This window comes from Bubalus bubalis, chromosome 23 (genome assembly GCF_019923935.1).
Source record: "Bubalus bubalis isolate 160015118507 breed Murrah chromosome 23, NDDB_SH_1, whole genome shotgun sequence".
In the NCBI taxonomy this organism is placed as follows: domain Eukaryota; kingdom Metazoa; phylum Chordata; class Mammalia; order Artiodactyla; family Bovidae; genus Bubalus; species Bubalus bubalis.
Genome location: NC_059179.1, coordinates 36,452,169 through 36,479,321, shown reverse-complemented (window position 1 = coordinate 36,479,321; position 27,153 = coordinate 36,452,169). Strand labels below are relative to the sequence as shown.

The 27,153-nt window shown below is 44.9% G+C and overlaps 1 protein-coding gene across 4 annotated transcripts in view; it reads left to right on the top strand.

Annotated features, from left to right (window-relative positions):
• GFRA1 (GDNF family receptor alpha 1) overlaps positions 1-27,153 on the top strand; it is a 230,299-nt gene that overhangs the window by 191,595 nt on the left and 11,551 nt on the right. For all 4 annotated transcript variants that reach the window (XM_044934905.2, XM_006071673.3, XM_006071676.3 and 1 more), the window contains 2 exons: positions 2,694-2,828; positions 6,638-6,819. In XM_044934905.2, coding sequence (XP_044790840.2) covers positions 2,694-2,828; positions 6,638-6,819 — 317 coding nt within the window. The remainder of the gene's footprint in view (positions 1-2,693; positions 2,829-6,637; positions 6,820-27,153) is intronic.

Below are 27,153 nucleotides of genomic sequence, written 5' to 3'. Positions count from 1 at the left end.
TTTTGATGTTGAGTTCTTTAGGACTTGTCTCTAAAAAAGTGGGGGAAAAGAATAATGAATGCACAAAGGCAGGGATTATTAAAGAGCAGGGAGGCAGCAAGTGTGAAGACCGGGGACGCATCTCAGTTGAAGAACTGACCGCACAGAACAGAAGTAAGTGGGGAAAGCATGGTTATGGAGGAGGAGAGCAAGTCAAACCAAGTGAACTGAAGTACATAACTTTGGAGAGGGGGAGCTTGGAAGTCATGCAGTCTGGGGAAGTCAGAAAGGCTGTTTCCCTGAAATGGCCCTTTGGAAGGAAAATCCCTGAAGACTTGGTGTTCTGCTTGCCATTAATAGTCTGGGTAATTCAGCTCCTGGTGGCGGGGGCAGGTTTCCCTAATATTTTTTCCCTGAGAACAAACATAGCAGAAGTAGTCTTGTTCTGTCTTTTAAGACCTGAGGTTCTTGGCATTCAGGAGAGCAGTGCAATTAGGCAAGGCACTGGTGAGTTGGGAGAGGACAGGAGTGAGGCAGGTTCATGCCCAGAAATAAACAGGGCAGCAGGAGAAAAGGATGAGGCTCCTGGTACCGGGGCTGTAGGAAGCCTTGGAGGCAGGGCTCCCTCACGACTGTCGTGTGAGAAGGAACACATAGTGAAAGCTGGGGAAGGATGAGGGGAATCACAGTTGTCAGGAGCCTGATGGCTCAGCCAGGGCGCCAGCTCCTGCCACTATCACACTAGTCCCTGGGCAGGAAGAACGTCCTATCAAGAGGGACAGCACAGACCAGAGTCTTTGTCGCAGCATGTCTTCAGCAAGAGTCACCGGGAAAAGCGCTGGCCATACTGAAGGCTGGGATATGCAGGTGCTGTACACTCAGCCCAATTTTATTTGCAAGGATACCTGTGCTGTCTTGGGTAATACCTTTCACCAGCGACTGACCATTCTCACTGATAGGTCCCATGAGCTTATCTTCCTTAAGTCAGCCCTCCATTTTTATTTATTTTTTTATTTGGCCATGTTGTGAGACTGGCAGGACTGGCATGTGACTTCTTAGTTCCCTGACCAGGGATCAAACCTGTGACCACCCTGCAGTGGAAGCCTGGAGTCTTAACCACTGGGCAGCCAGGGAAGTCACTCCTCCAAATTTGCATTCAGTTTTTCCTTCTCTTAAATAAAGTAGTCCCTAGTAAGGATTATTTATCAATGATAGAATTACATGTTTAAGAAATAGCAATGAATTAAGTCGTGTTCATTGTAAAGAGTTTTTTAAAATGCAGAGAAACCCACAGTGTTAAAAGATCTCTAGCCCCACTCGCAGATCTGACCACTGTTAATACCTTAGTCTGCACATTCGAGGTGCACGTGCTCATTGAAAACTCCATGTGGGTTCAAGCTCAACAAACTATTACATACCTGAGGATAATGAAATCACTGAAGGGAAGAACTAGTTGAAACAATGCATTCTGTGAGCCAAAATTTATTTCTCTCTTGGGTCCAGATCTTTCCCTCCACTCTGGTCATTGTGTTCTAAGATCTCTGAAGACAAAGTTAGTTCCTACCTTTTCCAAATGTCAGGGATCCATTCTGGAGCCAGACATACAGTGGGTGCTTAGCAGACATACTCTAACCTCTTCATTCAGTGTTGGGGGTGCCTGTTCTTTCTCACCTAAAGTTACAAGCTTCTCTCTGCTGTGGGTCGAAGTTTTCCTCCCAAGGTAGAATGGGAAATTGTTTAGTTCAAGTCAGTAAGGAATGTACAGCAAAGAAGATATGCCCTTGATCCATAAGAGCTTAAAAAGAATTCTTTTTTTTTTTTCTGTTTCTGAACCAAATATATCCTGTGGCTCACTGGACTGCCTATTACTTCTTACTTCCACAAAATATATAAAAACAGAAGGCTTCTTGGCATAAGTAGGCATTGCCTGGTGTGAGCCACCTGGGAGAAGACATTTGGGTTGTGTTAAGTGTAAATGCATTGTTTATTTGCACCAATACAGAACTCATCAGAAGAACAATGGATACACAGGAAGATGTGGGCAAGAGACCACCCAGCATTTCTCTGAGGATTTTTGAGGACTATTAAGACAATACTGGAGGAGCCACTGGCTTAGGAAATTTCCACTGTTTATTTCCAATTCCATCACAACTTGGAAGACCTTGTTTAAATCTGTTGAGAGTCTAGTGAGCAGAGGCGTCCTTGAATACATCTAGAACGTGGGGTAACCCATAAGGAAAGCTTCTAAGCTTCCCTGGGTTACTCTGAAGGAGCCATTTGCTTCTGAAGGAAGTAGATGGCAAAGTCCTAAAAGGCCTTTTAAGATATGTAAAACCAGCTCTATCTATTTGTGAAGATTAATGACATTTTCAAGAAAATGCAAGGGATTTGGCAATTCATGCATTCTAAGTTAATTCTCTCCTGCTCCACGACATCCACACCATTTGTGCAGAGAAAAATACCCTAAGCGCAGCTCAAGGAGTTCTGTTAGAATTTTTTAAGTAAATGTGTAAATTATTTTATGTGCTCAAGATAAATTGCCAAGAAAATGCACTGCTTAACATAATTTCCCACTCAGCAAACACAGTGTTTGTAATTATCCACGGTGTTATCCACGGCGCATCCGTAGTCAGAGGAACATTTGTTTCTTTTCAGGCTATAGGAAAGTTTATATCATCACACAGGAATAAAACGCCTTGCTTTTACTCTTTTAGGTACAGTCATGACCCCCAACTACATAGACTCCAGTAGCCTCAGCGTGGCCCCCTGGTGTGACTGCACGAACAGCGGAAACGACCTGGAGGAATGCTTGAAATTTCTGAATTTCTTCAAGGACAACACATGTCTTAGTGAGTTTGAAAAAATAGACAACAGCCACACAAACGTTTTCCCCTAAGTTCAAACTGTACTTTCATGTTTCCTATGTCCGCCTCCTCTGTGTGTGTGTGTGTCTCTCTCTTTTTTTTTTTCCTGATCGCTCATGGTGAATCCAGATCCTTTTAGCCACACTGCATGTTGCAGCAGGACCATAGCAAGTGATGAACTGGGTGCTGCCAAGGTGGCGAGTCCAGAAGCCCCAGGAAGTGAAAGACTCAATAGCCAAGGGCACAGCGTGTGGGGAGAAACACTTCCACCCACAGATGAGATGTTGATCTTGGCAACCAGCCCCACATCAGTTCCAGAGGTTTTTAAAACCTGGGCAGCATACACAATGTGAAACACTCGGGCAAGTTAGATGAGGGTAGGCCTCCAAGGGCTCTGTGAGAAAAATTAGAATGTTAACATCAATAGCCCCCTGGATGTTCAGGGTTGGCTCAGAGGAGAAGCAGCAGTTCTTGAGTGGAATGGGCTGGTGATGCAGCCAGGAGCTTTGAATATCTCCGGAGATGAGATGAGCTGGGGGTAGGGGTCGGGGGGAGGTTTCTGCTTGGAAACAGTACCATTATTATTGCAGGGTCCTTTAGGCAATTTGGAAACACGTTTCCCAGGGGAAGAGGGATAGAGAGAAATGTACAAGTGTGAACGATGAGCCTCATCAAATGAACTTCGAAGCACTGTGCCAAGTCTCCCTCCTATCCACCGAGATGTGTGCGCCACAGGCAAAGATCCAGCTGAATACCTCATTCGTGTCTTGCAGCAGCCACCATTCATTTATCGGGTGCCTCCTCTGTCTGCAAACTCCCTCTTAGGAGAAGTGTAACTTATATCTGGTTGGCCAAAAAGCTTGTTCGGGTTTTCGCGTAAGATGTTAGGGAAAACTTGATCAAACTTTTTGGCCAGCCCAATGCATTGTCTCATTGACTGTAACATGCACAAGAATCCTAGGAGATGCACTTAATAGTATCTCCATGTCACAGTGGAATAAGCGGCTGGTGTTCACCTAGACCAGCCACGCCAGAGATAGGATCCAAAGCCCCACCCAGTTCCTTCCTCTGCAGCCCCTGCACCCCGTGGGCTTCTGCATCAGGCCTGAGATTGAGGGGCTGGTGGATAAAAACACAAGCCTGAACATCAAGGACCAGGTAGAACTTCCCAGTGGGAAGCATGGGCCAAGGTTCACTTACCTCTGAGCACTGTGCCCTTAGGTGACAATTTCTCCATGGTACTCTGACTGATTTTTAAAGAATTAGCAAACTCTTTACTGCTTGTACACAGGAAAGCTATTAAGTGTTACTTCAAAAACCTCCTCATTGTTTCTTTTGTTGAAAAGAGAAATCTAAGAGATTCACTCAGTGGGTTCTTGGCTATAACCAAATGCTTTGATCATCTTAAAATGAAAACAAGCTTTTGGATACTGAAATGAAGTTTCAAACCAGTCTAAAGTGTGGAGACATTTGCCAGAATAGCATTGGGCACTATATCATGGAACTATACCTTAAGCCTCTTCTTTGGTCTTGACAGAAATAAATCGTGTGTGTGTGTTTGTGTGTGTGTGTGTGTGTATCCTCTTTTTCACGTCCTGCACACTCTTCTGGCAGAATCCAGGTTTTAATGAAGATAAAGCAATGACAACAGAGGTCAGTGTGAGAAAAAAAAGATTATACTCACTTGGGCTGGAAAACCACTGCCTCAGAGAGAAATTAAAGTGGTCCCTGCTTAATAATACTTTGGTGAAGGGAAGAATGGTATCTTAATGCTAATGATTTTTTAATAAACATAAACACATTTGGTCTTCAATGAGGACCAAAGCCAGCCAGAATTTTTCATAGTCATTCCATTTATACTTTGATTAGATGGAGCACAGCCTACCAAAGACAAAGACTAAATTCAGCCTCTTGGAACAGGCCCTAGGGTAGAAGGAATTGGAATTTGTAGGTTTCAACCCAAATGTAATAACCCAGTTCCCCATCTCCTCAAATTAACCAAACCTCTCTAATTCCCGTAGCACAAGCATGATGCCAATCTATTGCTTCCCTGGTGGCTCAGATGGTAAAAGAACCTGTCTGCAATGCAGGAGACCCGAGTTCAGTCCCTGGGAAGGGAAGATCCCCTTAAGAAGGGAATGGCAACCCACTCCAGTAGTCTTGCCTGGAGAACCGCATAGACAGAGAAGCCTGGCAGGCTACAGTTCATAGGGTCGCAAGGAGTCAGACATGACTTAGCAACTGAACAACAACGGTGTATTGTATACTTTCTCTGTTTGCCTCCTCAACCAGAATATAACCTCCAAGAGGACAGGGACTTTTCTGTCGTGTTGATGTCATTTGTCCCCTGCTGATTCTCAGCACAGAATAGTGCCTGGCACTTAGTAGGTATTCCATTGACACCTGAATGACTGAGTGAGCGAGTGGACAGTCTTCCCAAATGACAAGGCAAACATGCTGGAAATCACAGTTCCAACAAATGAAGTGGGTCTCCTGAATCTACATGCCTTAATGGGACAAAGGAAGGTTTTGTTTTATTGTTGTAGTCCGGGGTCATTTAAGGAAACTGGTTGCCCAAGTACCACCTTCTTTACCCTCCACCCACCCGTTAAGCTCTGTAACCCAGCTCAGAGCTCAAGAAGCATTGATATTAATTTGAAGCTGTTTCCTACAGACTAAAAAATGTAAAGTTTTCAAAAACAAGCTTCCAATTTGCTGAACTTCAAGGATAACAATTTTAGAACAAAATGTCACTTCTGAGAGGAAGATTAGGCTTAAATTATTCTGTCTCGTATATCGAAAAATGCCAGCTAAGAGTCATATATTAACAATTTGCACATTCAGGTCCCAAATGGAAGAGTTTGATTTCTTATACAATGAATATGAAATAAAAAAAAAATTCCTAAATCCAGGCCAAATCCCTGAGGACCTGATTAAAACCTGTTTTTTATTCATCTCGGGGAGGGGAACAACACACAACCAATTTACTCTTGCCATAAAAAACAATCTAATCCCATGAAATTGTAATAAGCTTTTAAAGTTTTACATTTTAAACTTTTCATTTAAGCAGGGCTGCACCTTCCTAATTAAGCAGATTTTGTTCAGAAGACTGGGAGCAGAAAGCAAAAAAATAATTTTGCTTACATTTTCACGATATATTATTGATGAGGTTTGGGATGTATTTTTCTTTTAAAGAAATCGGTTGTGTTTATACTTTGAGCAATGCTGAGCTCATAGTAGGTGCTCTTTGGTAGCGGATCACATTTTTTTTTTTTTTTTTTTTTGCTGTTTGATTTCACTGCCTGCTGAATTCGTATGAATGCTACTGAGTCACCCCAGTCTCATCATTAGGGATGTGGTACTTATTAATTAGCTTGCCTTTAGTATAAAATTTTGACACAAGCATTTTTTTGAAAGATGGAACAGTGATTGTGATCCCAAATAGCAGGTCTGAGGCTATTTTGAGTCACGTTTCAAAAGACTCGACTGATGGGTGTTTCAGGGAAAGGATCTTATTCAGTACCTGCTACCTGAAGAGGGACATGGTAAATATTTGTTGCACTCACAGAGCATAGCTAAGTGTCCAGTTCAGGGTTTAATGAGTGAATTGATTTTAGAGCACCTGACCCATGGCTGGCTCTCAGTATGTAGGGGGTGGATGGATGGATGGGTTTTGCTTAGAGAAGTCCAGTGCTCTCATCAGAATTTCTAGTGTGCCTCTCTGGCTTTACGTATCCTGTCTGTTACATTTGCCGCTTGACTTTGAAATTGGATTTCCTCCTGTTTTACTGCAGAAAATGCAATTCAAGCCTTTGGCAATGGCTCGGATGTGACCGTGTGGCAGCCAGCCCTCCCAGCTCAGACCACCACTGCCGCCACCACCACAGCCTTCCGGGTCAAGAACAAGCCCCTGGGGCCAGCAGGCTCTGAGAATGAAATCCCCACTCATGTTTTACCACCTTGTGCAAACTTACAGGTAAGAGAAGAGGCCCGAACTCTCCGTTGGCTCTGTCTTCTGGGTGGGGACACAGACTCATTTTCTGAAATGCGTTTAGAGATGGTTGGAAAGAGATAGAATGCTGCTCAGGTTTAAATCTTAAAAGTGCATTTTAACCACAAGAGGTGAAGATCATGATGTACTGTAGAGTGGAGAGACAGATGGCCTCTGGGACCAACTCTGCCATTTACGAGGCATGGGCCTTTGGTCCAAGCAGTAAAATGAGGGGCTTGGCCAGATGAATCCTTAAGCTTTCTGTTTGCGAAGTGGTAGATTTGAGTTGGCTATTTGTTTATTTAGTATGCTTTTCAGTGTTCTGTCCAAAGCAGCAGCATTCAGAAAAGGAAGAAGGAACTCTTGGCTTTCTAAAAAGAATTTTTTAAAATTTTATACAACTGTTAAAGGTTACTCTCCATTTACAGCTGTTACAGAATAGTGTCTATATTCCCTGTGTTGTATAATACATCCTTGAACCTGTCTTATACCCAGCAGTTTGTGCCTCCCACTCCTGTATTGCCCCTCCCCCAACCCTTCTCTCTACTTGTAACCTCTAGTTTATTCTTTCTGTCCATGAGTCTGCTTTGTTTTTGTTATATTCACTAATTTATTATATTTTTTAGATTCCACATATAAGTGGTATACAGTATTTGTCTTCTTCTGTCTGACTTATTTCACTTAGTATAATGCCTTCCAGGGTCATCCGTGTTGCTGCAAATGGCAAAGTCCCATTCTTTTTAATGGCTGAGTGGTTGTCTGTTGTGTGTGTATCTTCTTTATCCATTCATCTGTTGATGGACACTTAGTTGGCTTTCGTATCTTGGCTATTGTAAATAATGCTCTGTGAACACTGGGGTGCAGGTATCTTTTCAAATTAGCATTTTGTTTTCCTTGTATATATACCCAGGAGTGGAACTGCAGACTCATGTGATAGCTCTGTCTTTAGGTTTTTTTGAGAAACCTCCCATACTATTTTCCACAGTGGCTATACCGACGTACATTCCCAGCAACAGTACTCAAGAACCCCTTTTCCCACCTCCTCCACATGTTGTCCGTGTCCTTGTTGGTGATAACCATGCTGACAGGTGTGAGATGATATCTCCTTGTGGTTTTTCTCTGCATTTCCTCTTTGGAAAAATGTGTATTCAGTTCTTCTGCCCATTTGTTAGTTGGGTTGTTTATTTCTTTGGTGTTACATTGTATGAACTGTTTATATGTGCTGGATATTAATCCCTTATCAGTCATATCACTTGGCAAATATTTTCTCCCATTCAGGGGATTGTCTTGGGAGCCCTTGGCTTTGTCTCCATCACTAGCATTTAGACTCAATGTGGAATATTTAACTCTGTCTAAAGCTATACCAGAGACAGTGTTATTAGTGAAGTATTAAGGCAAATGTAGCATCCTGGACAGCTTCATTCTTCAGGAAGCACAAGAAGATACTCTTGCGTTTGAGTTGCTGTGAAACACTGCACTGAAAGCCCCTCGTGGAACAGAATCCAGTGAAAATGGCCCAGAGGCTTCTTTGGAGTTGAGGCAGATCTCTAAGGGCCAGGACCACGATGACCTACGAATGGTCATTTCCTGACTTTAGTCAAAGCAGAGTGCCTATTCTGCCTTTTTATTTTTTTCATCATAATGAGTATTCAGCTATTTGGGAACCTCTTCATATCTTCACCAAGGATTTCCACACACCTCACCTCCTTGGGTACTACCCTCCTGGGGGCTGGGGGAGGGATGGTATGATTGTGCTCTTACTGCAGCGTTGTCCACCTTGTTCTTTCATCAGAGGATGTGGGGCTCAGTGAGGGGACACTTCGGCTCGAGCCCACAGAGCTGGCACGTCATGGAACTGGCCCTGGAATCCAGAGGCTTGTGTTCTTTCCACGATTCCTCCTGGATTTGAGAGGCAGTGTTGACCACGTGGTGACTGCTGCCTCCTGCCATGCTAGAGGAAGGGACATGTGCCAAGCACAGTGCTGTCCCTTCAGCCTTGTCACAGAAATATGTCCTCCCACCTCTCCACCACCCCCACCCCGGGGCCCCACTGAGATCCCCCTCACCAGAACACTTACCAGAAACTTCTCTGCGAATACCTTCTTGACTCACCGCCTCGTCTGTTCCCTAGAAAGTATTGGGGCAGTTTTTCTTTTTTTTTCTGTTTTACACTATTTATTCATTTATTTGGCTATGCTGGGTCTTAGTTGTGGCACATGGGATCCTTCGTTGTGGCGCTCAGGCTCCTTGCTAGTTCTTCTTCTCTCTAGTGCAGTCCCCAGGCTGAGTTGCCCTGCTGCATGTGGGATTTTCATTTCCTGAAATGGGTCAGGGATCAAACCTGCGTCCCCTGCATTGGAAGGCAGATTCATAATCACTGGACCACCAGTGAGGTCCCGGGGGCAGTTTTTCTCCTTCTGCTTTGCTTGCTATCTTCTCACCCCAACACTCCCCTCGTCTTCTTAGATATCCCATCTGCCATTCAGCTGAGCTATGTTTCTGTTCTCGTCCTCCTGGGTCCCTACCAACATCACACTCTCAAACGCACTCACACAGAAGACTAAGGAGAAGGTGGGTGGGAAGGCATCCAGGGTCAACCAGATGTTCTTCATACTTCTAAAGCATTTCCTGAGCTGTCCCCATCTTCAAAGCACCATGCAAAAGATGCCAGAAGTAGGAGGAGGCTTGGGGAATACTGCGGCATCTAACCACCCTACAGCAGAGCCCTGCAGTTCAGGGAGGGGAAGCCGCTTGCACCAAGTCACCAGCTGGTTAGAGGTGTGTCTAGAAGCAGACGTAGCACCACAGAGCAGTCTCTTCTTTCTCCGTGGCCAAGCCTCAGTGTCCTGCTTCCTCCTAGGTCAGCCTTCGGTTCTTGTCGGGTCCGCTCAGACTCCAGCATCAATAAAGACTGGTGGCCAGATGAGGGTAGGACCCTGTTATAATGAGGTGATAACAGTGGCCAGAGGTGGTTCCTGACCACAGGAAGAGGCAAAGCTCTGGCTGCAGCAGAAACAGGTTCTTCTCTGCTCGTGTCTAAGTACATGGAGCTTGACGGCAGAGGCAGTGTCCAGCCTGCTTATTAACCTCCTTTGGTGTTCTGGAAACTTCATGGAGGTGGGCATTCAAAACTGAAATTCTGTCCTCTGTGAATGTACAAATGGTAGGCAAGATGCAGCTGGTCAGTGTCTTTGGAAGTTCAGACTCTGTGACTAGGTGGCATCTCAGAAGAATAGTCATTTTGGAAGCTCCTTGAAATCAGTTTTTCCCCATGGGAGAGCAGTCTGCCAGCCATGAGGAGGTGTTCTTCTCTGCATCTCCCTGCCCGCCCCCACCCCACCAGATCATCTGTCCTCTGCTTTTTGTGGTGTGGTGCTTGGCCTGTCCACCAGCATTTACCTCCATCTAGATCTGCTCGACCATCTCCCCTGTAAGGGGAACCCTGTACCAAGGCAGGGTTTCCCTGCCAACGTCAGGGGACCCATGAGATCTATTCCCAAGAAATAGCCTTTCCTCCCCCTATATTAGTGGTAGGGACTCTGCCTCATAAACAGAGGGACAAAGTACAATTAAAGCGTGATGTTTCTCTCAGGATTGCCATTTAACTTCTCAGCAGAGTGGGGCAGTGGAGATGGGGGAATACAGAGGAAGCGGGGGGACAGCTGTACCTCTCTTCCCGATGACACACGCACAATCCACCCAACTGGGAGCTAAACAGCATTTACTTCTAGGGAGCTCTTAAGGGTTCCACAAAGCCTCACCTTACCTCCTAAGATGACTCTCTATCAGAGCTCATTTTTGCACATGTGAGGCAAGGGGTGAGGGCTTGGGTTTTGCAGTCGAGCATGTGTGCAGACCCACACTCTCATCCTCACCAACGCTGTGACCTCTCCAAGCCTCCACTTCCTCATCTACAAAATGCTAGGACTTCTTTGGAGAAGGAAATGGTAACCCACTCCAGTATTCTTGCCTGGGAAATCCCATGCACAGAGGAACCTGGCCAGCTGCAGTCCACGAGATTGCAGAGTCAGACTTCCTAGCTGCTAGATTGAGAGGATTAAATGGTGGTAATTTTTCATTGCCTGGGGTAGAGTAAATGTTCCAGAATGTCACATGTGATGCTTAATCCCAAGTCAGCTGGCCATTTAGTCCCTTTGCAAGAGATGGATGGTGGCATTGTGCTTTGCTTGGGGTGTTACACTGGGGAACGGTGGTGTGAGTTAGCACTAACAGTTGTAGAGTGAGTTTCATTTTGTGAAACATTTCACACGCATTGTGCTTTTTAGTCCTCACAGCATCCCACAGTCAGGTATGGTAGTCATCCTTCTCTTTTACAAATGAGGCAGCTGAGGTAGGGACATGCTAGGAACTTAACTGAGATCGCACAGTAATTCTTTGGTGGGGCTAAGATGTCTGACTCCGAGGCCAGCGCACGTTCGCCTTGCTCCGTGACCTGGGCTCTTTCTTTGAATTAGGAGTGGATAGAGAGGAAAAAGTAAAAAATAGAAAAAGAGGTCATGCAGTATTTGTCTGTGTCTGGCTTATTTCACTTAGCATAATGTCCTCTAGGTTCATGATCTCATTTATATGTGGAATCTAAAAAAGTTGAACTGTTTAAAGCAGAGACTAGAATGGTGGTTACCAGGGCCTAGGAGTGGGGAAAATGGGAAGATACTGGTTATAGGTTACAAACTTTCAGACATGCAAGATGAACAAGATCTAGATATATATAGCATGGCAACAGTACTTAGCAATACTGTATTATATGCTTGAAATTGCTTAGAGAATACATGTTAGTTGTTCTTACCCCACCCCACGCCCAAAACTGCTAACTAGGTCAGGTGTGTAATAATATGTTACTCAGCTTGATTGCTGTAAGCCTTTCACAATGTATGAAAGTGAGAGTGTTAGTTGCTCATTTGTGTCTGACTCTTTGGGACCCTATGGACTGTAGCCCACCAAACTTCTCTGCCCATGTGATTCTCCAGGCAAGAATACTGGAGTGGGTAGCCATTCCCTTCTTCAGGAGATCTTCCAGACCCAAGTATCATATCTAGGTCTTTTGCATTGCAGGCAGATTCTTTATCATCTGAGCCACCAGGGAAGCCCCCCATATACACATATATTGAAACATCAAGTTGTATGCCTTAAGTAAATACAATTTTTATTTGTCAATTATACCTCCATAAAGCTGTAGCAGGGTAGGAAGGATAGAAAAAAAGGAAAGGAGAAGCTGGATTTGACAGACCCATGTATCCCAGTGCTTCCTGAAGGCAGCAGTTCGAATGATGGAAAAAACAGAAAGCTCATGCTTTAGGCAGAGAAGTTTCATGACTAAATCCCAGGAGAGAGAGTATAAGGGAAAGACAAAGTTTGCCAGTGAAACTTCTTGCAGCTTGATGATCTCTTTAAAATGACCTACATTAAGAATGGTTGAAAGAATCAGTGGAAGCCAGCGGATCGGGAGGGATGAGTGACTGATGAGAAATGGGACTTAGCCCATGAGAACGTGGTCCCTGGCGTTGATTTAGGACTCCTGCTTCAACATAGGGCTCCCAGGAGACTCATTCTTCCCATCTGTCCTTCCTTTGCCTGCCTGGCTGTCTTCAGACAAATTACCATTTGCCAGGGGGTCCTAGAAATATCTTAGCATGGCGTTTGTCCCAGTGCGTGTGTCATTACTCAGAATAGAACTGACTTAAACCAGCTTGGGATCCATTGGTAACAGATTTGGAGAAAGTCAACTATCTTTGGCAGCTTTAAAGTTCACTTCCCTTGAGAAGCACCCTCTTGTAATATTTTTAAATATACAATAATATGAGAAAACTCGGAGGGACTTGGGTTTCTGTCTTAACATTTGAGATAGATTTCCCCCTTGGAAGGGAAGAAATAAGAATAAACATTTTCAAAAGTCGGTTTCAAAGTGCAATTATCAACAAACCAAACACAATTCTGTTTGGGGAAAAGAGTAGCTTTGGGTGTGGTGTGCATAGGGCTCATCTGCAGTTCCTATGAAAGGCTCAGCTTTAAAAAAAGCAAAATTGATTGATTAGTATAAAATGTCATAGAAACATCCAAGAGCTAACCCCCTGAGGTGATAAAATACCAGGTTTTGGGTAACCAGCCAAGCTCCCATGTCAGGATTAATTGGCAGGCATATTAGTAGCAAGCGTCACACAGGCTGTGCTATTGTTGGCTATCCCTTTGACTTGTACAAAGTGGTCACATGATAAAGAAACATTAAAAATCCTACCAATTATTTCATCTTCTGTGCACTTGAGTGGCCTGGGAGCTGGAAAAAGCTCAGCATATTTAAATCAAATGGACTGTACTTGTCACTTATTTAAAGTAAATATCTTTTGGAAGTGTAGGTGTTAGAAAAAAATCTCTACTTTGCATTGTTGAACATCACTTAACTCTGGTGGCTTAAAGTGACAACCTCTTAAAGTAGCCTTTTTTCGGCCCTAGCTTACAATGACCAAATAAGACTGTACAGACTGGGGGATATAGCCTTGGGACTAGTGCTGAGGATCCTTGAGAAATCTTCACTGCCTCTGTCCCTTTTCTTGGAAGGAGATGTGATGTGTGATTGTGAGAAGAAAATCTGATAGGTGGGGCACACGCTCAGAGCCAAAGCTGCAGGATGGAGGTCAGGTGGTTGTGGGCACTTGGTAGGGACTCTTGGGAACATGGCTAGTGACATCCAAAGTCAGTTTGTTTTTATGAACCAGAAAAATATATCTGTGAGTGAGACATGGAGGGACAGCAGTTGTGGATCTCAGGTTCAAGTCCCCTCCCCTCATCCTAGTGGGACTTTTAAGGCAGCATTCTAGGAAAGGATTCATAAGAGCAACTTTTTCAATCAGAAAGGAGATGTGAGCAGGATCTAAATGAATAATTTTTGCAAGAATGCTTATTCCTAAAGTCAGCAATGCAAAGCCTGGCTGTCCCTTCCCCCCTTCAACAATCATGTCATTTTCTTTGGCAGTAAGACTGTGTTAGCCCTGAGAAGGACCGTGCTGGCCCTCTGTGCGCCACGAGGGCAAAGACTTTGAGGTGGGCATTTTTTTTCTGGAGCAGACCACCTGGATTCACTCGATTTCAGGCTAGGTCTGCACCTCCCTGGCCTCTCAGTACAGCCCCTTCTTTTGGCCAAGTACAGTTTGAAGTTTATAGAAATGCGTTGGGCACTTGTATGTTGTTGTTTAGTCACTAAGTTGTGTTCAACTCTTTGCAAACCCATGGACTGTAGCCCAGGTTCCTCTGTCCATGGGATTTTCAGGCAAGAACCCTGGAGGGGTTGCCGTTTCCTTCCCCCGGGAATCTTCCCAACCCAGGGGTCTAACCCACGTCCCCTGCATTGGCAGGAGGATTCTTTACCACTGAGCCACCAGGGAAGCCCCTTGTTTGCTGTAGCACAACATTTACAGATTGGTAGTAGGAGCGGGAAAGCGAAAAGTGAAAATGAAAGTCGCTCAGTCATGTCCAACTCTTTGTGACCCCATGGACTATACAGTCCATGGAATTCTCTAGGCCAAAATACTGGAGCAGGTAGCCATTCCCTTCTCCAGGGGATCTTCCCAACCCAGGGATCAAACCCAGGTCTCCCGCATTGCAGGTGGATTCTTTACCAGCTGAGCCACCAGGAAAGCCCAGTAGGAGCAGGGGGTGATGCAATTTGGCTGTCTTTAACCTCTGCATATAACCTCTTTAACTCATACATATTAGAATGTTTGAATATTGAATATTAGAATATTGCAAAAATCTCTACCTGAAAGAAGATCTTCCATCTTGGAAAAACAGCATGCCTTACCCTTCCATTGCCCCAGTACTTCATCAGACCTTAAACAAAGTCCATCTGCCTGGATAGGGCCAGACCAGACTGGAAATGATTTTGAAGCTCTTCACAGACAGGCCAAACCCCAAAAGTCTCAATATGGCAAGAAGGCAATTATCCAACCCTGCTAAATACCCAGGGCTCTGCTGGCTGTGACCAAGTGAAAATTTTAAGTGTTGAGTTTTAAAAGGAAAGCTGCCAATGGGTGTTCTGTAAATCATTTGTGCCAGCAGACTGACCCCATTATGTCAGCTAATCCTGGAAATACAGGAGGTAAATTTAAATCTTCTAGCATGAAGCACTTAATCAATATTCTAAATGTTTTCCTTGCAATTTATGCTAGCAGAGCAATGGGGTGCTTTGGCATCCCGTTAATCTTGTGGAGAAGAGGCGCTGGAGAGCAAGGCCAGGGTGGTGGGGTTTTGCACAGGCTGACTGCTGGGAGAGATGCTTATTCCACACCCGGCCCCTTGCATGGCGGACTTGTCCCCTGGACTCATGCCATGCTTGCCAGTGGTTAGAGCTGCCTTGCAGGTGCCTCCTTTTCAGCCTGTGGTTGGCAGCCTAAGAGTCACTTTGCTGGGAGGAGCTCCAGCTTTGGAGTTGGTTGAACTTGAGTGAGGTTCCTAGTCACTTCCCATTGCTCTCTGCCCTGGGGCATATTTCTTACTGTCTCTAAATGTCTCCTGTAAGTTATCACCCACCTCTGGGGTTTGTTGTGAGGATTAGAGAACCAGTGCCACTGTGCAGAGGGCTCAGCGTGACTAGCCAGCCCTCTGCACTTGGAGGTGGCCGCTGTTACCATGATTGATGAGCTTTAGCTCTGGATCTTGGAGCCATACAGGAAGGTTGTTCTCTGGTTTGGGCTGGGGGGGCGGGGCATGGATGAGGAAAGATGGAGCCCTTTAGGTTTTGCTTCCTTGACTTGCAAAAAGGGTTTGAACCTCATGATATCCTGCTGCTTCCTCTATGTGGTTACTGTAGGATGTCCTAAGGAAGGAGGGGAAGGGAAGGAATATTCTATGGACAGCCAGCCAAGAAGGAAAGGAAACCAAGGCAATAAAGAAAGGACCTGGGATTAGAACTGTCTGAAGCTCCATCCCTCCATGCCCAGGAGTCTCATGAGAGAACTGCCTAAAAGCAGATTCTCGGTGCTGTGAGCTTGGAGCCATGACACTAGTCAGGTCTTGGTCCAGCCTGGGTGTCAGAGTAGGACTGTCTGCCCTAGGCCGTTGCCACATCTCCTTAACTAGTGCTGACACTGGGAAGAGGTGACACGCTGGTAAAAAGGAAGCACTCTTATTTGCTAAAAAGATAGTGTTTGAGAGCTAACCCTGCCTCTTAGCCTCAAAGACCAGGAGTTTGCAGTCTTTCCTGTTTCTGCATTCCACCAGCGCTCTTATTTGCCTAATATTTATCTTTAAACTCAATGTCTATTAATAGGTATACTGTTAATAACATTTGTGAAACCAGAATCAATGCAATAGCTCTCTATATTAAAAAAAAATCATTATATATATTAAAGTAATAAAAATGTTTTTATGCTACTAAATAATGTCCCATATGCAAGTGGTTCCCCAACCCCACTTTAGGAAACATTAAAATCTATTCATATGACAGATCCTAGAGCTATTTTCTTTGGTAACTTTCATCACCTCTGCTTTTTATGGTTTTGTATTAATAAAGCAAATATGCAAATGGTTCTCTCGGCAGGTCAAGAACTATTCTAAGCACATTACATAAATATATTTATATGCTATATGATGCTGGAAAAGATTGGGGGCAGGAGGAGAAGAGGGTGACTGTGGATGAAATAGTTGGATGGCATCATTGATTCAATAGACATGAGTTTCAGCAAATTCCAGGAGATGGTAAAGGACTGGGAAGCCTGGCATGCTGCAGTCTATGGGGTCACAAACAGTCGGACATGACTGAGCAGCTGAACAACAATATGTATGTGTGCATATATATATATATATGTATGTATGTATATAAACTCATTCAATTTTGATAGTAACTTCATGAGGTTACTACTGTTATGATTCCCGTTTTTCAGATGATAGACTTGAGACACAGAGAGGCTTGATCAGGAGAAGAGAAATTGAACAGCAGCCTATTTCTCCTCTGTGCCTTTTTAACTGGCTATACTGTATAATACGTAAATCAGAACATTTTACCTTTTTGTTTCTGGATAACATTTTTCATTCAGTAGAGACTAAATCAGTCCCTAAATTCTTGTTGAACATCTGGCAGATTGAGGTGCCAGACTGGTTCATAAACCAGCATAAAGAAAGGTAATGATGCTTATTCTGATGCCAACTGGTGTCCTGCGGTACAACTCAATTCCAACGCTAGCCCCCCGAGTTAGCACAGATGCTACAGGTTAAGCACACGGTCCCAACAAGACTGCCCACTTCAGATGCCAGCCAAACTTCAGGGGTCTCCAGGCCACCTGCTTCTCTGACCAACTGGCTAAAAATTCAATCGTGGAAACTTCCATAAAGGCTGTTCAGTGACCTCTTGGCTGTGAACAGAAGAGTTCTGTAGGTCAGGCTTGCTCAGTTCCAGCCCTGTTAACCTGTTGGCCTGGTGATGCTCTGTTGTGCGGGTTGCCCTGTGCCTGGTAGGTTGTTGGGCAGCACCCCGGGCCTCTGCCTTCTAAATGCCAAGAGCCCCTTTCCCCAAGTGTGACAACCAAAAGTGGACCCACACACTTAGCAAATGTCCCCTGCAGGACATATTCACCCCTGGTGGAGGACCACTCAGGCGGCTCAGTGGTAAAGAATCCACCTGCCAGTGTGGGAGACACAGAAGACTCGGGTTCGATCTCTGGGTCAGGAAGATCCCCTGGAGGATCTTCAGTATTCCTGTATTCCTGGAATATAGTATTCCTGCCTGAAGAATCCCATGGACAGAGGAGCCTGGCGATCTGCAGTCCATAGGGTCGCAAAGAATCAGACACGAATGAGCATACACACTCGCCCAGGAAATGAGGGCTGCTTCAAAAGCCCTCTTTCTACTAATATGGGAGATGGCGGTGTGTGAGAGTCTTTTCGGGTTTCTTTCCTGTGTGTGGTGAGGAACATCAGGAGATGGAAGAGCAGACGGGTGCGTTGGACCAAATCTTTTTAAGTTGTGCCAGCAAGAGCAATGAAAAGGGGCTCTTGTGACCACCACATGCCCAATTTGCGACACTTAACTCCCCCAAGGCCACACTCGCCTCAGAGTGAGGCCCGTGATAGAGTCCTAAGCAGTGTTAACAGAAGTATTTGACCTGCTTCTCATCATTCAGGGACCCGCAGGTGACTGCGGCCTTCGGGCCTCCTCTGAGGCCTCAGCCCGTCTGAGTGATAATTTCACCCAGCCAGCATCCCAGATAAGTGCCCTGCTGGTGACATGTCAAAAGACTTTTACTCCGCAACCAGAATGAATAGAGGTGTTTAGACCAAACTGCAGTTGGGTTTCTCCTGCCTGGACTTTGAGGCTGGGGGAGTTTTAGGAAGGGCTGGGTCCCACTGGGATCATGAGGCCAGTACCAGACGGATCAGCACTGAGCCCTCAGCACATGCGCTGAATCTAGATGAATGTGACTTCTGGGTGCCATTTCCTGGGCCTTCTGTTTAAGAAAACAGTCTTGGTGCGGTATGTTATTTGTGGCGCTTGGTTTATGGTTTCTGTGAGGCTGCCGTCATTTCTGTGTAATACACAGTGTTTTCTAGCACCTACTGTTGTTTCGTGTGTCATAAAAAAAGCAAAAATCCAAATTTTGGCTGCACCTGGAGTTTCCTTTGCAGAATGCTCTCCTGCTCAGACAGAGTTTATGTCCTGGGAGAAATGAGCTGCAGGGAGTTGGAGGAGTGGGGGTGGTCTTCCCTTAGCAGAAGCACGAAACCTCAGGGCCCCCCACCCGCTGTGGCCCCTGGGTTCCCCCAGCAGCCTGGTGACAGAGCTTGGGATCATACTGCCAAGTGGCCCCAGGGCCCTGTGTGATGGGCCCAGCTACTCTCACAGCGTGGAGACTGACAGTGACCTCCTGGGACTTAATCTTCCCAGCTTCAGGTGCCAGAATCCACCCACGGTAGCCCCGGGAGGAAATAGGCTTTTGTTGTAAAAACGCTTTTGGAAATAACTGCTTGTAGAGTGTTTACAAAGCCCTTCATCCAGGAGAGTGCTTGAATTCAGAGTTCAGAATTGGGGAGGACTCTGTTAAGGCTGCCATACAATCCAGCATGCCAGAACACATTTTCAACTGTGTAGTCAAAGCCTATTGGAAATGGAAGCTTGCAGGGTAAAATGGGTACCAAAACACAGGAATTTCATCTCGGAGCCTAGGCTTCCTAGTAGGTGCATATGCACATCACCCTGTCGCACAGAGTGCAGCGTCATCCCTTGTGTTCATTTGCTGGGGCAGCCTTAACAAAGTACCGTAGACTGAGCGGGTAAGACAACAGAAATGTATTCAGTAGGGAAACTGAACAAACTTTTTGGCCAACACAGTCCTTCCCACGGTGTTGAAGGCTGGAAGTCCAATGTCAAGGTGTCAACAGGTTTGGTTTCTCTGGAGGCTTCTCTCCTTGGCTTGTAGATACCTTTCCTTCTTGCTGTGTCCTTACTCTGTGTGTGCACACCCTGAAGTCTGTGTGTCCAAATTTCCGTTTTGTATAAGGATGCCAGTCAGATTGGATGAGGGGCCACCCTAATGGCCTCATTTTAACTTAATTATCTCTTTAAAGACCCTGTCTCCATCCACTGTCACCTATGTGACCACCCCACTGATAGTCATATCCTGAGATAACTGAAGGTTAGGAATTCAATGTATGAATTTTTGAGCCCATAACATAACACAGATGGCAGGTACTCAGCAACAAAACATTTGACATTTTAAAAATCTCACCTATGGAGTGACTTTAAGGGGAGAAGTTTGCTGTTATCATAAGCAGTTCTTCAATCCCCAGGGCTCTGCTAAGTGTCCCCTGTGTAGCCTTTGAACAAGAGAGGCTCTGACTGTTGGTGGTTCTGTGGTTGAAGGAATATGGGGAGAGGAAAGGCACCTCCCTAGGGGACCAGCTTTCCTGAGAAGCCTACAAACATCAGGTGTTGTCTGCCTTGCTGAATCAGATGCTATCAGATTTCGGGCTTCTGCAAACTTAATTCAAGTAATGATTTCTTTGTGATTGGCATATTTGCATGGTAGCTGACTTCAGTTCAACATATTGTTGGAATCCACAATACTGTAATTTAAGATTATTTTATCAGCAGTAAAGGGTTTTATAATTCATTTAAAAAGTTGTAATGGGCTTGAGCATCTTCAGTATAGTTTAATAATATAGCATTTTATAGCTGGCTGTAAAATTTCAGATTACGATTTTAGCAATTGTGCAATTCTATTTTATAGTTTAATAATTGTTCAAATGAAGGAGAGTGTAAAGTTCCTAAAAACCAATTTAATGACTGAGAAAAATAGCCTTTATCCAAATCTATTGTACACCTTTAATGAACCCAGATGTCACCTTCTCAACAAAGGCAGATCGCGACATCTATTTTTCTCAGCCACAAAGCCCTGCAAATTAAGCGCACAGAGTACAGTCTCTCTGAGTTATAATTTTCCCCTTTTTCCCTCTTAAATCCCTAATCTCCTAGAGCTGGAATAAGCCTGTGGCCCCCACGGGGTGAATGGCAGCCAGGCCAATAAAGTTTCAGTAGGAACAGGGAGTGAATTGGCTTTCTCTTAAGAAGATTCTGCATTTTACAAATAGCCCCTTGATCTCACCACTTCAACCCCAGCTCTTAACTCTAAGAAGTTCAGAACTCGAAGAACTCTGTGAAGTCTTGTATAAATGCCTCCAGATAACCCCCTACTTCACCATTCTGTGGTATGAGTGCCAACATGGGGAGCCCTACATTATTAATTGCTCTGCTGTGCTTAGTTGCTCAGTCACGTCCAACTCTTTGTGACCCCATGGACTGTAGCCTGCCATGCCCTCCTCCAGGGGATCTTCCCAAACCAGGGATCGAACCCACGTCTCCCACATTGCAGGCAGATTCTTGACCGTCTGAGCCACCAGGGAAGCCCACATGATCATACAATTGTACACTATCATTGTTGTTCAGTCGCTCAGCCTGTCTGACTCTTTGCAACCCCATGGACTTTAGCACACCAGGCTTCCCTGTCTTTCACTATCTCCTGGAGTTCGCTCAGACTCATGTCTATTGAGTCGATGATGCCATCCAACCATCTCATCCTCTGCCGCCTCCTTCTCCTTCTGTCCTCAATCTTTGCTGACATCATGGTCATTTCTGGTGCGTTGGCTCTTCACATCAGGTGGCCAAAGTATTGGAGCTTCAGCTTCAGCATCAGTCTTTCCAATGAATATTCAGGATTGATTTCACATTCCTCATTATACATAATAAAAGTGTTGGCATACGATATCAGGGAGAAGGCATTGTGTCATGTTATCATTGGAATTATAGTTTGTGTTATTGTATTTCTGGGGTTTTCCAGGGTATATCGTCCCACCACTAAATCAGTAGATAAGAGGTCCTGGGCCAGGTACCCAAACCCGGTAACCATGGAGCATGCAGAGCATACCTTGGGAATACAGTCCCAGAATCCTTGGGTGCAGTGTGTTTCTCCGGGGTTGTGAGGGGGGTGGAGCTCTGGCTCAGAGCCCTGTTTCTGTTACAGAGAAATGGCATCAATCAGAGGAAGCCCTGTGTGGCTGGAATCCTTTCTCTCTGAGATGCAATCTGAGGACTTGGGCTCCACAGCCTGTTTCTACTCTGTTATAAGCAGCCTTGTCTGTGAACAGTGGGGAGGCTGACTCTGAACTGCCCACCTGAGAAGTAAAAAGGGAGTGGTCGTCCACAGTGACTGCAGCCATCTCCTGCATCCCCTGGAGATGATGCAGCCTTATCTCCTTTTCTGTCTCACACTCAGGGCTCTAGTTGACTGTTGTTGTTTAGTTCCCGAGTCATGTCCAACTCTTTTGCAACCCCATGGACCGTAGCCCACCAGGCTTCTCTGTCCATGGGATTTCCCAGGCAAGAATACTGGAGTGGGGTTGCCATTTCCTTCTCCAGGGAATCTTCCTGACCCAGGGATCAAACACGCATCTCCTGCATTGGCCCACAGATTCTTTACCAATGAGCCACCAGGGAAGCCGTGCTCGAGATGATACACCCTTCTTAGTCAGCTCCAGAGAATTTATATTTGAAATTTGGTGTTGCTTAGGAGAAATACAAGGCTGTCCACTATCCAATGGCATTTGGATATCTTTTGCCGGGTCAGGGTCATCTCAGCATTGATGCCACAGCTGAAGGGCATTCTTGCTGCCCAGGGACAGGCATGTGCTCCAGGCTTCAGCTGCTATCTGCACTTATTCCCCACCCCAGCACTCGACAACCCCTATGTTATATCAGGGGAGGGTATCACTTAGTAATTCTGGATTCCTTTGGAGAGTCAAGCAATGCCATCATTTGTTTTTCTCCAAAACCAAGTTCACTTTCAGGTAATGTACCTCAAGCCTTGACTGTGCCAACGCTGGACAAGGGATCATGCAGACAGTATATCAAGAGTGGCATGGTTGTTTCTCAAAGTTGCTTTTTTAGGAAAAAGAGGCCATGTGCTTCGAAGTAGAAAATACTGAAGGACCAGACTTCTTGCTACAATAAAATCAGGCCTTCCTGTGGACTGCAGCAGACAGTAGTTTCAGCTCCTCAGTCCTTGGATTCATCGTCTGTAATATGGGGGAAATGTGCAGACCACCTGGGAGGGTTGTGATAATTAAACAAATTAAAATTCTTAAGCATAGTAACTGAACCTCCAGCACAGTAGCTGTTTATATCATTATTTTATCCTCTTGGTTCATCTGTGCTGACCATGAGACAGAAGGAACCTCTACAGAGGGACCACTCAGTGACTTTTATCCGAAAATAATCTGGGAAATGAACGTGGGCATTGTACAGGGTGTGGACCCTGTGGAAGTGGGTCTCAAGTTGAAATAATTTCATATGGTCACCCATTTATGATGTGTTCTCCTAAACTTTTTTTTTTTTTTTTGCTACTTTTCTCAAAAAGGGAGAATAACCACTTAAGGATGGGGAGGGGAAGAGTAGGCCCCCTCAGTGCATTCTGGGAAAAGCCATCAGGCCACCAGCCCCTGTGGTCCAGAGGGCAGTGAGGCCGGCCCATCAGAGGGATAGTAATTCAGCAGTTGGACAATTGCTTAACCCAATTGCTGGGTAATAAACATGCTTAATAAAAAGGAATAGGACGTCTGCACCATCTTGGCTATAAATATGTTCTCTTGTTCTGGGGAACCTACAAGAATACCTCTGAGCACACTTAGATCGCATACTATAAATAAATCCAATTTCTTGTATCCCCTACTGACCTTTTATCCTTTGGACTTCTAACCAACGGTGCTTCCCTGAATAATAGACTGTGCCTTGTGTTTGAGCCGTGGAGCTCACTTGTGGGAGGAAGCTGGCTCTGGTTCTCTTGGGGGGAGGTTCAATGAAGGGCTCCCCTCCCCTGCGTCCCTCCTGTTTGAGGCCCAGTCACATCATGGATAAGGCTAGAGTGTGAGCTCAGGATGGAGGTCAGAAGACATCACAGGATTTTCCCCCAGGGCAGCTGTCCCCTGCCTGACCCTTGGCTCCAGGGACCTTAGGTGTGATCTGACAGATGCTCACCTCTGGGGGCTCTTGGGGGAGCAAAACCCACCAGGCCTGGCTTGACCTCTGACCCTTTGGGTTGATTCTAGGCTCCCTCAGCTGGCTCTGTCCATGGTGGCTGTGTGACCCCAGGCATCTTACCCTTATTATTCTTAAGCGTTGATCTAAGGATTATGGGTGATAATAGGTAATGTGTACCCCGGTGGCTCAGACAGAAAGAAGCTGCCTGCAATGCAGAGACCCATGTTCGATCCCTGGGTGGGGAAGATCTGCTAGAGGAGAAAATGGCAACCCTCTCCAGTATTCTTGCCCGAGATATCCTGTGGACAGAGGAGCCTGGCAGGCTACAGTCCATGGGGTTGCGACTTAAAACTTCAATTCACCCTGTCTGGCATGGAGTTAATACGCATGAGTTTTACATTTGAAGAGACTGAAATCAAAGAGAGTCAAATCTCAGGACAGCCACTCAGAGCTGTGGAAACTTGGGCAGATCCCAACCTCTCTGAAACCCCTGTGTCCTGATCTGTACCAAAGGGGAATGCCCCCTCAGAAAGTCATTTGAGTTCTTGGAGAGCATTCAGTACCATGTGGATGGAATCATTATCGATGGAGGCTATACTCAAGAGTAGCAGTCATGATCATTACAATCATTATCACTATCAGTCCACTTGGTTTTCCTCTATTTTCTAGAATATTTTTCTCTGGCTACTAAAAGCATGGTTTTTTTAAAAAGTTTTTCAGTTTTTTGCCTTTACTTGTTTCTTGCTGCACCACGAGCGCTCTGTCTTGCCATCCAGCAAGTGAACAAAAGCCCAGGGTCCGTTCTGTCTCCGGACCTGGGTGTTTTATATCGAACCTTAGTTGCCACCATAAGTCACAGAACCATTACAGGGACACTCTCAGCTGCACATAAATGCACAGGAGAATGAGAGGCTTAATAAATATTATCTGATGGTGATGAGGACGCGTGTCTGATGAGATCGGCTTTATGCACTTCTCATCAGGGACCACGATGAATCTTTTCTGCTGCTGTCCGCACACTTGCATTTCTGAATGCACATTTGAGAAAACAGATTCTTCCTTTTAGGGCTTCCCCCCAGTTCACTGTTACAGCATGATCACTGAATATTGGCTCCACAAAGCTCCTCCCCGACCCCCAAACCAAAACGTCTGTTTCAAGCAATGTTTGGCATAATCTTCCTGTTAATTGGGCCTAATTTTCTAAAATGCAGCTCATAATTGCTTCTTGTCTGAATATTTTACTAATCAAGCAAATTAAGCATGAATGAAAACACACGGTTCTCCGATGTAGTTGGCAACCTGTGTTTGCCCCAACTTGGGGGAAAGTGAAATAGATGTAAGATGATCCGGTGAAGTTAGGGAAAGAAGAAAGGCCAGGCCGAGTGCCACGTTAAGCTCCCTGCTGTAGACAGTGTCTGCACACAGCGCTCCTTGCCATCCTGCCATTAGTGTTAAATTACAAGCGCCAGGCTGCAGACATCCTTTTATGGTGTGCGGGAGACTGACAGGCCAGCCCGAGGGACTGCTTAGCTAATGGAGGACTGTTGATATATCTTACAGGACTGTATCTCTTTCATCGCATTCATTTTTAAATCCGAGGAAACACAGAAGATCACGAGCCGGTTCTATTCAGTGTCACGTCCACAAGGCAAATTAGCTGAAGCTTTTGCATTTTTTCCACCCCTGCCTGAATCCAAGAACACTCAGCATAGAGACCACAGAAGAGCTCAGAGATCATCAACAGCAACTTGGATTTTAAAAGCTCTTCCAACACGAGTATCACGTTTGATTCTCACAACTCTGTGAAGTGGGCAGCAGGGTGCGGTTATTATAACTATAGATGATGGTTGAAAAGTCAGGACATGATCTTCCTAACCTGTGTTCTTTATAGCATACCATATCAATCAAGCTGGTACCAGGAGTGAGTTCTAAATCATTCAATTTAGAGTTCTCAGTCAGTTCTAGAAGTTCTAACTGACCCACATTTAACCAATTCACCAACATAAGCCAACCTCTCCACCATTCCCCTGTAAATATCCGATGCCCAAGGCAGGCTGAATGCCCCACACTAGGGGCCTCTCTCCTGCTCACCTGGGCCCCTTGCTTTCTCCAATGGAGATGCAAGCTTGAAAGATTCAGGATCAGTTCTCAAACCTTTAGGTGCAGTTGTACTTGGTATTTTGCTTACCTATTTTAATTAAATAAGCTGGCTACAGCGTAAATTCCCCTTCCATTGAAAAATGGCTCTGGATTAGGTGTAGGCCAATCAACAATAAAAGACTGAAAAAAAAATTTAAGTATATGGAAATTGTGTACTGAGATTCCCTGGTGGGTATCAAACAAAAGTCATTCCTGTTTTAAAGAAATGAAAACTGGATGTTGCAGATTGTAAATGATAGGTGTAGCTTAGGCAGAATATAAGCCAGGGAATTCCAGTCAGCAAACTCTTTCTTTAAAAAACTTTTCAAAGTGGCCTTGATTACGTATCCAAAAATCAGTCAATGCATGACATTCAATTTTTAAATTAAAATGTTTGATACAATACAGGCAATGGAATATTCAGTTCAGTTCAGTCACTCAGTCATGTCCGACTCTTTGCAACCCTATGAATCACAGCACGCCAGGCCTTCCTATCCATCACCATCTCCTGGAGTTCACTCAAACTCACGTCCATTGAGTCGATGATGCCATCCAGCCATCTCATCCTCTGTCGTCCCCTTTTCCTCCTGCCCCCAGTCCCTCCCAACATGAGAGTCTTTTCCAATGAGTCAACTCTTCGCATGGGTAGCCAAAGTACTGGAGTGTCAGCTTTAACATCATTGCTTCCAAAGGACACCTAGGTCTGGTCCCATCACTTCATGGGAAATAGATGGGAAACAGTGGAAACAGTGTCAGACTTTATTTTTTTGGGTTCCAAAATCACTGCAGATGGTGACTGCAGCCATGAAATTAAAAGACGCTTACTCCTTGGAAGGAAAGTTATGACCAACCTAGACAGCATATTGAAAAGCAGAGACATGACTTTGCCAACAAAGGTCTGTCTAGTCAAGGCTATGGTTTTTCCAGTGGTCATGTATGGATGTGAGAGTTGGACTGTGAAGAAAACTGAGTGCCGAATAATTGATGCTTTTGAACTGTGGTGTTGGAGAAGACTCTTGAGAGTCCCTTGGACTGCAAGGAGATCCAACCAGTCCATTCTAAAGGACATCAGCCCTGGGTGTTCTTTGGAAGGAATGGAATATTACTTGGCCTTAAAAAAGGATAAGATTCTGCAATATGCAAGGATGTGAACCTCATGATAAGTGAAACATCCCCATCACAGGGACAAATGCTGCATGATTCCACTCTCAAGTGGTATTTAAAATAGTCAAACTCATGGAAGCAAAGAACAGAATTTGGGTTTCAGGGGCTGAGGGAGGGGAGCATGAGATGTTCAGCAGTGATGCAGGGTCACTCATGCAAGATGAGTAAGTTCTAGAGATCTGCTGTATAACCTTGTGCCTGCCCATAACAGTGCTGTGTTGTACTTAAAAATTTAGGAGGGTAAATCTCATGTGAAGTGTTCTTATCACAGTGATTTAAAAAAAGGAGTTTCCTGTGGCGGATTCATTTTGATATTTGGCAAAACTAATACAGTTATGTAAAGTTTAAAAATAAAATAAAATTAAAAAAAAATAAAAAAAGGAGTTTTCTAAATTAGAAAAAAAATGGATACAAATGTGTAATTTTAAAATGATTTAGTGATTTTGCTCTTTAACTTAATTTCTCAAATGACCAAGGGCCCA